Raw genomic sequence first — 13,096 nt, 5'->3', positions numbered from 1 at the left:
AAAAGTTCTGTTACCCCAAAAGCAGCAATAAATGAAGCTGTTTCCATATTAAAGAAACAATTTCTTTGTTACCTCTATTACTGATTATATATTTATGATAGTAAACTGCTTGGACCATAAAATATGTGTTATAATTTCTTAAATAGTCTTAGATTTTTTTATTTCCACAAAGGGGATAATAGTTATTGTGCTTTACCTGTAATTTGTGTGTTCTAAGAAATTTTTTGCTATTACTTCTCGCCGTCACCATATCACAAAGAAAGCAAATGTGTATATAAAGCACAACATAAAATATTTTCTGTCTTGGATATTCAGATGATTTGTTAATTTTCCAGCTTCTTTTGGGAAGCTCACAGTTGGGGCATTAATTACTTTCTCCCCAGTCTGAAGTTAGAAACAGATAAGAATTATTCTTTTGGTAGATACACTACTGTTTCTTCCTGTTTCTCATTGAAAGCAGTTGGTTCTGATTTAAGATCACTCTGTTTTTCCCTGGATAGAATTTGGAAACAAATATATTCTTTTATGCTGTTTTTACATCTGCAAGACTGGAGCAGTGTTTTCACCTGACTAGGTGCTGCAGTAATGGTGCTCACGTGTGTTCATCCCTAGTGAAGCCAGTTAGGGGTACACTTAGATGATTAAGGAAAGAACCTTGAGATCATTCAATCTCTTAGAATAATGAAATTCAGCAAAATGAAAATATACAAGTATATATACCTAGATATAAGCAGTCAAATGGCTGGTTTTCTTTTTTCCAGTTGTAGAAATAAAATTCAGCAGTGAAATTTTATGCTTCTGTACTACTTGTCTTGTGATAGTGTCAACTGGCAAATTTAGTGAAGTAAGAATTTTATTTGTTGAATTTCACTGCTCCATATCCCCCAGTACAAAGCTGCTTTGGGGGCTGCCTTTACTCTAAAGAAAAGGATACATATAACTCTGAGGTAATTTCTAGGCCATAAAATACAGGTCCTGTGCTGCAGAGCATGAAGTTTATTATATTATATTTTCATGTATTAGTGTTACAACTTGATCTCAGATTGTATACCTCTCAAAAAAAAAATTATTAAATAAATTTTCTGATTTTTCTCACTCATCCATCCCCTCCTCATTTTTGGGATAGATATTGAACTGTTGGCAGCTTGCAGAGAAGAGTTCCACCGAAGGCTAAAGGTGTATCATGCTTGGAAATCCAAGAATAAGAAACGCAATGCAGAAACAGAACAGCGTGCTCCCAAATCCGTCACAGACTATGGTGAGGAGAGATAATTTTGTGTTTATAATCACTTCTGTGGCAATATTCTGAAGAAAACATTTACGGAATCAATTTTGAGTTTGCTAGGTTGAAGGGAATTCTTTGGGGTTTTAAGATTATTTTTATGTCTATTTAAGGTAAATAGTTTGAAAAGATTGAAACTGGCAAATACTTCTCAGAAATTAAAATACATTAATAGACCTAGGTAATTATGTTGAATAGCTCTCCTTAAAACCTTTTCTCACATCCAAGTCACATCTATTAAAAGGCATTTTTGCTAAGTGTTCATTGCTGTGCTACTTTATAATTTCATAATATGTAGCTATTTAGATATAGCTATATATTTTAGAAGCACTTTTAAAGGGTGCTAATTTATCATTTACGTCATGGTAAACCTTACGTACTTTAGCTTACATTCTCTTTTTAAAAATTCTGTGAGTGCTGATATTGCAATTTTTGCTTAAGGGATTGTGTGTAGTCCCTGCTTTCTTATAAGTCCATCGTTCTGCTGATTTCACAGATGCATGTTTATTGTCAAAGCAATGCACTAATGAGAATAAGTGACTGCCTTTCAAGCTCATCAAGAAAGTGTAGGAGTTGTCATGTTTAATACTGCCAGACTGAAAATTCAGTGCCCAGTTTCTGGAGTGACATTTGCAGAATGGATTATATTCCTGCCATTCAGTTGAAGCAAGAGGCAGAGGAAAGGGAAGATGGAGAGAAAGTGCTGTCCCCAGAGTCCCATTAGCCTGAGATTAAAGCATTTTCCTGGGACATGGAGGATAAAGATCTCAGGGAATACAGGTGCCCTACTTTCTCCCAGTTTATATATGAAGTTGTCTCCTTCCCCTTCATTCACTTACTGAGTGTGCATTGCTTGAGCATTACCTGAGAATTTGAGGTTTTCGGGGAACTTTGGTACAGATATATTGCAAGTGAAATCTGGATCCCCGGAGAAGATATTACCAAAGAACAGGTCCTTGTGACTGTGCCCAGTAATGTGGGTTTAAGTGCTTAAGAAAGCTAAGGACTGAAATGGCAGGAAAAGGCATTTGAAGCACTTCTGCAAAGTGGTAAATTGCTTTGAATTTGAGTTCACAAGTTCTATGTGGAGCTAAACGGATAAAATACATATTCATGCACAGTACTGCTGAAGGGAAGTATCAAAGAGCAGAAAATCTCTGGATTTGTGCACACAAAGCTTGGAATACTCATATTGTCATCTCTTGTATTCAGACATTTACAGCATTCTTATCAGTGTTTTTCATTGCGTTTTTTTACTTTCCTTGAAATACGACATCATATTTGTGAAGAAAAGGACGTTGAAGTGAAGAAGAAATTGATAGCAACCTTTAGAGACTTTTGTTAATGTCAGAATGATTCTTCCTATTGCAAATAATTATACTACATGGGCATTTTGCATCTCTATATTATGCTGATCTGAGCAGGTAGTAAGAAGGGATTCTGATTTCTTCGGTGTTAAAGCTAAAAGACTTTCAGGTGTCAGTGGATGTGTACTTCAGATGATGCAGTTTCTTCTTTCTATAACTTCGTTGATGTAATATAATTTTATAGGTATCCTTAAATTAATACATTCAGTATAGAAGCTAAACCGTGGTTTATATATTATTATTGGAATAGGCAGATTTGGTATTCCAGAGGTCTGGACATTTTTTTGTAGCAGAAATACCAAAAATGAAAACTACTGCATTAATTAACTAATAGATTTGACAGAGCAATCTGTTCTTAGCATGTATACAACTAAGTTTTTGTAACTAGCATCACAAATTATAGAAGTAATAAATTTCAAGATTAAATTCTGATGAAAATTGAAGTACAGAATTAATAGAAATACTTACTATCTGTGTTTATTTTGCAACTGGAATTCCCATTTGTGTATCATCAGCATTGGTGAAAAATGTTGAGTTAATGAAACGGTAACTTTTAAAGGATCAGCACTTTATGTTTTGTTCAACATGTAATATTTGTTCACAGATTTTGCCCCATTTTTGAGCAACTCAAGTAAGTGAGGAGATGGTTATTTAAGCTAACCTTGAAGAATAGGAAGACTTGAGAGCTTGATACTAACATTAATTAATCCAGTGTTTTGCTACACTTGTACATCGAATTTAATTGTAAGAAAAATCTATTTTACAATTTGGCAATATTATTCATTTAATGGTAATTATACATTATTCTAGTAATTTACAAATGTACTTGTCTTCATGAAATCCTACACATTTGAGCAACAGTGGGAAGGGAGAACGAAATAACCTTTTTTTGTGGGTTATTTGAAGGCATAATTTTTTTCCAAACCCCCTACAAAATAACTTGTTTGTTCTAATATTTTTTCTCTATCAGCATATGGCTTTTTGTTGTAGCAAAACTCTGGAATCAACTTAATATAACAACTATTTTCCTAGCACACAAACTAACATTCAGGTGGTGGTTTCTTCTGAATAAAGAAATTCAGTTCATAGCACTGAGAAGTAGAGGCTTTATTGGCTGCTTAGTGTTCCTGTGCTCTAGATTTGCTCTTGGATTTAGGTATGCATAGGGGTAGGAAGGAGCCTTAGCAATTACTATTGCAGTGCAAAACGTATTTGACAATAGTAAAGCAATGATCTGCTGGGATAGATGTTCAGACAATTTGTAGAAAAATAGTATTTATTTCCTATAAACTGTGTCTTCCCGTAAGGTACATGTTTTATCAGTCAATGCATAAAAGTGACATTCACCTGTTAAAATATTGGTTTTCTTCTTCTCTTTGTTTATGCAGACATGGGGGAAAAAAGGGCATATGTTATGTATATATGACATATATATGATGTATATATGACAATAACACATGGGGGTTTTTTAAGGTTCTACTCTTCAGATTCAGAAAAGCTATTTTTGCTTGAATCAAAGGAGAAGAGATTTCAAGTTGCAGTTGTATTCTGTATTAGTCTTGTTCATGACTGTAAAAATACATTATTAAAAGTAATTGTTTTTCATATTAAATATTAGCTCAGAAATTATCTTTGGTGCTCAATAGACACTGAACAAAAATGGAATTTACTTTTATTCTCTTTATGCTGAAACATGCAACTGATAATACTGACTCTCTTTTGTAGAGATGGCACAGATCCACATTCAGAGTTTCTTAAACATGGTATATGTAACAGTGTTGGTGTAAACCACTAAAACGAAGTTCAGTAACAAATTTTTGCAGGAGGCAGTTACTGTAGGAAAGGATCTTGCTTGTAAGGATAGTGTATACATAACATCAAGAAGTTGGGTCAATTGATCAATTAACGTAGAGAGTATGTGCTTTTATTTGAATGAAAGTTCTCTCTGGAAACTGAAATGTGTCGAACTCAGAGAGTCCAAAAATGCATATGGAAAATGTTTACCAAAAATATATATGAAGCTTCAAAAAACTTCATATAAGTCCACCCCCTTTAGAAGTTTGTTTGGTTGATCTTAATGGTCTGAAATAAAGAATTTCTTTAGGATATAAAGCAGCCAGAAAGTAGTTCTGGTGCCAGGGTTTAGCACAGAAATCTAGACAGAAAGTTATGTTTGACAGCAGCTTTGTGATAAGCAGTATTTGTTGTCAACATTTCTGTTAACAAATTAATAATTTCTAACAGTATTATACACTTTTCTGTGTTTCCTGTCAAAAAGCTTCAAGTGATGCTTTGGATTTTTGTAACTTAAAATGCTTTATGCTGTGATCTTGTTTTACAAAGAGGTTGACAGAACTAAAGCAGTTATTGATGAATGTTTCTGGTTTGTAAGACATTTTATATGGAAAGTTTTACCTTAAATATTGATTTAAAGAAGAGTGTATTATTTTACTTGCTTTGTTTTGTCTAAACACTCTATTGAGCAACACATAGATAAAATAACTAACATGAGCCTTTCCTGACCAGTGTTGTAGCTGTCGTGATTAACAGAATGCACATTATATGAGATGAAAGTACTTTTTATGTTTGATGAAACTTCAGCTGACCTTGAATTCAGAGAGAATCTCTTGGGTTGTGGGGGGGTTTAGTTTGTTTTCTTGTTTGGTTAATTGCTTTGGTTTTATTTATTTTTTTTTTATTATTATTTGATTTACTGATTATCAAGCAAGTAGTAATATGGCTTTCTTGCTCTCTAATTTTTTGTTTGCTTATTTTTGGGGCTTTCTTCTGTATGATAGCACAACAGAACCCCACAGCCCAGCTACCGGGCAGACAGCAAGAGATTGAAATGAACAGGCAACAGCGTTACTTCCGCATTCCCTTCATCCGCCCTGCGGACCAGTACAAAGATCCCCAGAACAAGAAGAAGGGTTGGTGGTACGCACATTTTGATGGGCCATGGATTGCTCGACAGATGGAACTCCATCCTGACAAGGCACCCATTCTCCTTGTAGCGGGTTGGTATTGAGAGCAAAATTCAAAACTTTGAAAAGGTTCAGAGTGGATAAGTTACTTTAGAAAAAGAGACTGAGGATACAAGTTTCCCAAGTTGTATCTTTTTTTTTAAAATCAGCAGTTCTTATCTGGGCAGAATTTGAGGATTTGGGGCTGCTCTTAATGGCCAGACTTTTCAGAACACCATTTGGCCACATGTCTTACTTTGTACACATGCTTCAATTTGGGAAGTCGTAGATAGCATGGAAATTCCAGTGTAAACATCTTTATTAAGTGCCCTCAGATTATTCACTGAACTGGAGACAGCATGAAGATAAAACATCCCAGTTTTTCTGGGAAAGTTCTGTTTATTGTTGTATTGTTTTTTCATTAGCTTTGAAAAATTACAACCCATTCATATCAAAGCAATTTGTGCATGCGTTATGTTGTCTTTCCATAATATGGAGCTAATAGCAAACTGATGCTTTTACCCTATTTATGCTGCCTAATGTGGGAGAATAGCTTTTTAATCTCTAATGTTTAAAATAAAAACTAAATATTGCCATGGATAGTAGACATTTGTTTGGTGGTGAAATATATCAAGCTTTTCTGGAGGATAATCAAAGGGGGAGAAACTGGAGAAATGCTGTTTATGGTCCTGTGTTTTGAGTTTTTGTATTTAACTTAGAGACCAAGGAAAAGTTCATAACCAATTTGTTTCTCCTCGGAGTTGCACCTTACGAGCAACAAAAATTTGTTTCCTGCAAATTATTTTTAATAGAATTTCTTACACTAACTCTTTCTATTCAGTGTCAAAGCCCATAGCTAAAAGTAGTACTGCTGTCATGAGTACCACAGTCAATGGATCACCAATTAAAAATAAGATTATGATTTAGTGTTTGAGCTACACCTATCATTTTGTTGGATTTCCTATGTTTGTCCCATTTGGTAAATGCTGATTGTTTTGCATGGGAGGCTGACAGATTAGTTGGTCAAAAGTCTGGAGTTCATAGTTGCATAGTACATTTAAACAAATAGTAACAGCAGTTCACTGTGAAATGGCCTAAAACTGAACGTATGTGTAAAACAAATGCAGTTGTCAGCCTGTAATAGATTTCAGGAGAATATATCAAGATGCTGATCTTTTCTCTTCTTTCCTTTGTTCCTTTTTGCTCACTTTTCAAGCACAACTTTGTCAATTGCAACATCTCATACTAGTTTATTCTTATACCTTTGTGGCGTAACAAAAAAACCAAACCAAAAAATACTTCTCTGACAGCTTATTTCCCCATAAACTCTGAAGTCTTTTAACAAACCAGAGCTTCAGAGAGGGAATCTAATTAACAAAGATCTAATTTGTTTTATGGACCTTTTGAGTGATGTCAAAATGTTTTATCTTTCCCTTTACCATTTCAGGTAAGGATGATATGGATATGTGCGAGCTTAATCTAGAAGAGACTGGCTTAACCCGAAGCGAGGTGCTGAAATTTTGCCGAGACAGTTTGAAGAAATTTGGGAGCGCTGTGGAGGTATCCAGTATCTCCAAAATGCAATTGCAAGCAGACAAGCTCGTCCTACGTACGCTACGGCGATGCTGCAGAACCTGTTGAAATAAGCGGGCATTTTGCACAGTAGCATTCGAGATGAGAACCCTTGCCTGTGATACAAAGGGAAGAGTTCCTCTGGGCAGCAGAGGACGTAAACATTCTATAATCATATTAGAGATGTTTAATATAAAGTGAACAGATTTTATTAATCATGTGGTTTGTTAATTTGTACTTCATGACCTTTAATTTGTGTAGTGAACTTTACTAGGTATGAGGACCTTGAAGAAACTTCAGTCAGTGTAGTTCGTTGCATTTTGTTCATATGTTTCATTTTCTTTAACAGTTTCTGTTAGAACTCTTAACACTTTTAAGCAATCTGTCTTTACTCGGGTACATATTACAAAGAACTGCATTGCAACCACCTTTTTATAAAATTCCTGCTTCAAAACACTGAATAGTTGGCTTCAAGTGGTCTAGTCAAGAGGATGTGCTGTTTCTAATAACTGGAATTGTGAGGCCTTAGCTTTGACTTCTGTTATGGAGAAGTTGGAGTATACTTTTATATAATCTGAGGCATTTTATGTCCTGATTTGCAAACTGGTTAGTGTCTGTACTTAGTAATTTTTTTTTTCAGAACTTGATGGGAAATCCTCCTAAACTTGAGACCCATAAAATCCCATTTAATTCATTCTCTGTCTTGGTTTAAGATAAATGGTTTTCTGTACATTCTGAGAAGAACATTCATATACTTCAGTACAGTGTAATATTGGAGGTCCTCAAAGAATGTACTGCTCATTAGGGCTTATACCACTTCTTAGTTTCTTTTTCTTTTTTCTGTTTCAGTACAAATTTGCTTTAGACTTATTTTTCTGATGATATTTCCATTAGGAACTCTTGGACAATTTGTTTAGCCAGGTAGTGTAATTTCAAAATATTATGCAAAATTGTCCAAGCCTTGTATCTGGAGCTATATCAGATTAAGGATAGGATAAGGGAAATATGTTCAGCTTTTTGATGTTGGTATAACTTAACTGAATATTGAGGCCTGAGCCTCAGACATTGTGTTTATTTTAATTGTAACAGGATATACAAGGTCTCTACCTTTTGTTAGACTGTGTAAAACATTGGTCCAATAACATAATGCATCATCTTAATACTATGTGCTGATAAAATAGCTACAGTTTTTAGTATACTGAAATATCATAGTGATTTGGACACTACTCTGAGCTTTATCGTAATCTCCTCTGTCGAGTTTCATAACTTGTAACAGTTATGAACTTATTAAGCAGTTTGTTTTGGGAGTTTTTGTCGGTGGGAATCGTTAAAATCATACAGTTTTAAGATGCATCTCTTTCACTTACGTGAACATTGTTTTATCATGCTGGCCATTATTTCAACAAATTAAACTTGACTATTTATTATCTCTCCAGTAGGAATTCAAAATATAAGTAGCTTGATGTCCAGTTACTTATTTAACCCGCTTAAAAAATGAAGTCTTGCTCTTTTAAGTGACAAACTTTGTTTACACTATAAAATAATTTCCTCACTCTTCAGTCAGTTTGAAACCTCTTGGAAATGTTAGGTTTTTAATGCATAAATATACTTAATAATTTTCAAGAGGTACAGTTCTGTAGCACAGAGAAAGCTCCTGATGCTGACCTCAGATTGCGGTTGGATGCCACAGTCTGCTTGCTGTTATAAATACACAATACTGTCATACTTGTGGAGATAACTCTGTACAGATCCACTGCATCAGGGAATCTCAGCTTCTGCTGCATACCCATAGCCTCTTGCAAATGAGGAAATGTTTTAATTTTACCCAAGTTCTTCACTAAAACCATAATTTGTCTGGAAGGTGAAAGGAGAAGTGCATCAGACTGCTGGCTAGCAAGCTGTGTGCAAACCTATACAGTGTTGCATGAATTTAAAGGTGCATCTTAGGAAATTTAGGTTACTGGTTTAATGTGTTAGTGCAAAGTTTCACACCTTCCAGTCTCTGGAAACTTAGCACTACAGGAAGCTGTGCTTGCCCATGTGATCCCAGAAGGAAAATCCCTGAACTGACCTGTGTTTATTATTTTCTGGATTTCGCTGCTTGACTTAACATATTCAGTCCCAGTGTATGTGTGTGTGTATATATATATATAATATATATATAAAACCATGAATCTTATGAGACTGAACATAGTAAGCAAGGAACCTCATTACTTAAGTGTGTGTCTGTTTATACACATATATAAGCTTAAATATTTTAGTAAATATGTGTGTAAACATACCTGTGGGGAACTTCAAATGAATAAAATTAACTGAATTTTTCCAATCTGTACCTTTGATTATGCCAAGATTACCTTGACTGGCATCAGAAAGAAACTTTGTTCTTCAGAATGGGATGTGTGGGAATTTTTGTTAACTAAATGACTAACAAATATGAGCTATTGGGAAAATAAAATGGACTTCAAAATAGTGGAAGAGGGTCTGGTGGTTGGAGATGTTCTCAAATGAGATATTCGCACCTTTCTGCAGTGCTCCAGAAGTATGACTGAGGCAAGCAAAAGATACTTTCCAGAAATCAGGATATTCTAGTTTGCACAGTAGCAGGCTGCTTTATTATTATTATTATTATTATTCTTTCTCTACACCAAAAGCAGCATCTGCTCTTAGTTTTACTGATCTTCTTGTGCAACAAAATTAATTTTCAGTTAGTTTCAGACTATTTTATTTTTTTTACATGTCAAGCCGTATTCAGTTGCTTACAAATTATTTGTGGTCCCATCTACTGTGTCAGATAATTATACAGTTGGTTGATTTGGAGAGGAAATAAAAAAGGAGGGGGGAGAGAGTTTGACTGTAGTATGACCTAATGCCCTTCTGATCTACGTTTATAGAGAAAAAATTAATTTGGTTTTAAAGCACATGGGCTTGGTTCTCTCTGTGCTTGATTAAAAAAAAAAAAAAATCTTCCTGCTTATCAGTGAACCTGTTTGTTATAGTTGAGATCTGCCTGAAACAGTTCACAAAACAAAGGAGAGGAAGAGAATCACCACAGTAGGCTACATTCCTGACTAAGTGACCCTGAAATATCCATTTTCTTGAGAATGCTACTTTGAAGATCATAAGGTCATTAAATACTTATCTTTCATCCACTGAGAAGATTGTTTTTCTTAACTTAGTTTAATCCTTTGGGTTTTTCTCAAAAATTTTTATTTATAGTATTTAAATGACCTAATACTGTACTGAAAATTAAAAATAAAAAATAAACACATTCCATGTTGAAATCTCACTTGTATCTTCTTACCATTTTGTCTTTGAAGATTTAAAGCATAATAAGTAAGGGTAATAAAGTTATGAGAAGGGTAAAAGGATTTCTGTGCTAGAACTCCCTGCTACTTTTTTAATAGATGTTTTTGATGCTTACTTTATTTAAAGTTTTACTCTAGTGAAGGTTTTGTCTTTACTTTCTAAGGTAAGTGTTTCTCCAAAATAACATTCAGATATTAAAAAAATTCTGATTTTTTTACTTTTTAAGTATCATCCTTAATGTCTCAGTATTTATTAAAACAAGTATCTTTACTTTTATTACTAATTTTTTAACATTGATTGCTATCACTTCCAATGTATCTATCATTTGCTATGCTGTGCACTCTTTGCATATTTTTCATTTTTCATGACAGTCAGTGACGAGTGAAACCAATTCTGCTGCTTTGAGTTTGTATGCTGCAGAGGAAGCTTTATGTCTTGGATGGAGAGGTTTTGTGGGTTTTCCTTGTTTGTTTGTTTTACCCTTAAAAAGAGTCTTAGAAAACTTTCTTGTTTTAAGGGCCAGATCAGAGTGGTCGTTTTTTAACATAAAAAGATTCAAGTAATTCAGGCTTTTGTTTCACTTTCCTTATGGCTTTTATCTCCAGCTGTAAGTTTACATCAGTTTTAAGGTAATGTGATATGTTTTAGTTTGAGATTAAGTACCAGTTCAGTTTCCATTGAAATTTTCAAGTAAATAGTTTTATTATGTTTTATTGAAATACAAAAGGCTTACGTCCAGCAAATATATTTGGTAATTAATAGTTGAGAGTGATAAATACAATCATGAATAGTCATTATTAAAATCCACATTTTAAAACTACTTACTTTTTAATCTGGCTAGTGATAACTAGTGTAAGTTGAAATATACTAAACACATACAAAAATACATTTGTAATGGAAAAAAATGGAATGCTATCAGCATTCTTAATGTATTCTTAGATTACATGAGCAATAGTGAAAAGCTAACATTTGTTGGCAGGGATGACTTCCAGTGCCCTGCAAGAAATATTTTTAAAGTAATTTTATTCTGAAGTGTTACTGGGTAAAACCACATCTTTAGGTTTCTTCTTTATTTTTTTTTTTCCTACTTAAATAAAGTAAAAGTCCTATTTCATCTGTAGAAACTCAACCTTGTATTCTTGGTGCTTTGCCTTCATTCGTACACTATCACCAGTTTCGGTGGTTTTGCAGGCAGATCCGTGCAGTTAATTGTTTGGAATTCGTAAACAGTTCTTCTGAGTGTACATAATAAGGTAAATTAAAGTTCAGTCTTTGCTGTGGTAACTGCACGGTACGAAGAGAGAAGAATTGTTGCTGAAGTCAGCTGCTGTCCCAAATACACAAAAGTTTCACATCTGAATGAGGACGTGTCATCCAGAATAGTGATGAACTTTGTAGAAGCTCAGTTTGAGCTGTAAGTACGACTTCTGGTGTGCACCAAGCGGCAAACAGTGCCTGAATATTGTACAACACTGGTGCAGGATATAAATATAGATATACTCAAGAAAAAGATGCTCAATGTAAAATAATGCTCATACTTGAATCAGGATTGTGGATTCATAGTGCATAAATTAATAAGCCTACAAAATACTTAATGGCTGCCCATTGTCTGTATAGATTTCTTCTGCAAAAACTAATAGTAACCTCTTAAAATTATTTGTGTGCATACTGAGTTTAAAGTGTACACAGTCATGTGCAGTTCTAATCTACTTGCTACCAGAAGGGTGCTTATGAATGTAAGTATCTTGTTCTGAAAAGATGAAACTACAGGTATTGTGCCTCAGCAAAAAGTTTGAAGTCTTAGGATAACCTGATAGTTTCACTGTCACCAGAAATTAAGCAGTTAAGTGTATATGTACATATGTATAAACAATGTTCATAGAAACCCTTAAAAAATTAATTCCAACTTCTGTGTGATTTGCAATGTGAGCCTTGTAGGGAGAGAAAGAAGAAGTTCCCAGTTGCTTTTAATGTGTCCTTTGGTCAATGACAGCTCGTATTTCTGTTCACCACTTACACTAGTGTGTGCAAGGAAGGTTTATAAAAGGATATGGAAATATGGTGAAGTTCCATTGACATATATTGAAAAATGTCATGTCTCAGCAAAATCTGTCTCTAGCACTCAGCTCTTAAGTATAACAGTTAAGACCTGTAAGCATTGGATGCTTAATGCATGCATCTTAACAATTATGAATTCCTACCAGGCAAATTTTAGATGCTGTCAAATAGGTGCTGAACTTGGTCATATTCCTTTCTTTCAGTAAAACAATTTTTTAAATGTGTACAAACATTATATCTTTAGGAATCCATGAATTTTTTTTCACGTGCGTAATCATCCTGAAGTCCAGTCTTGAATAATGCGGATCTTATTTTTTGAATACCTGTAAGAGAAAGCCTTGTAAGACATTTGAAAAACATTGTTGAATTTGAAAATGTAGCTTGTATCTAGTGCTGATAGGGAAGGTCATACTAAAATCTGTTGAGATAATGTCTAGTTCATTGTAAGGGCAATTGAGCCTGGAGAAGAGAAGGCTCCAGGGAGACCTTTTAGTGGCCTCCCAGTACCTAAAGAGGGCCTGCAAGTAAGACAGGCAGAACTTTTTACA

The 13,096-nt window shown here is 34.3% G+C and overlaps 1 protein-coding gene across 1 annotated transcript in view; it reads left to right on the top strand.

Annotated features, from left to right (window-relative positions):
• The window catches only part of MYO6 (myosin VI), a 109,598-nt gene extending 99,133 nt beyond the window's left edge, over nucleotides 1-10,465 (top strand). Inside the window, 5 exon segments of the mRNA XM_050314257.1 lie at nucleotides 1,127-1,258; nucleotides 3,254-3,280; nucleotides 5,448-5,666; nucleotides 7,060-7,110; nucleotides 7,113-10,465. Coding sequence (XP_050170214.1) covers nucleotides 1,127-1,258; nucleotides 3,254-3,280; nucleotides 5,448-5,666; nucleotides 7,060-7,110; nucleotides 7,113-7,258 — 575 coding nt within the window. The 3' untranslated portion in view covers nucleotides 7,259-10,465.
• Nucleotides 10,466-13,096: the final 2,631 nt, after the last annotated feature.

This window comes from Myiozetetes cayanensis, unplaced genomic scaffold (genome assembly GCF_022539395.1).
Source record: "Myiozetetes cayanensis isolate MyiCay16 unplaced genomic scaffold, myiCay2020 scf2-11, whole genome shotgun sequence".
NCBI lineage: Eukaryota > Metazoa > Chordata > Aves > Passeriformes > Tyrannidae > Myiozetetes > Myiozetetes cayanensis.
Note: the sequence above shows the minus strand (reverse complement) of the source record. Positions and strands in the feature narration are given on the sequence as shown.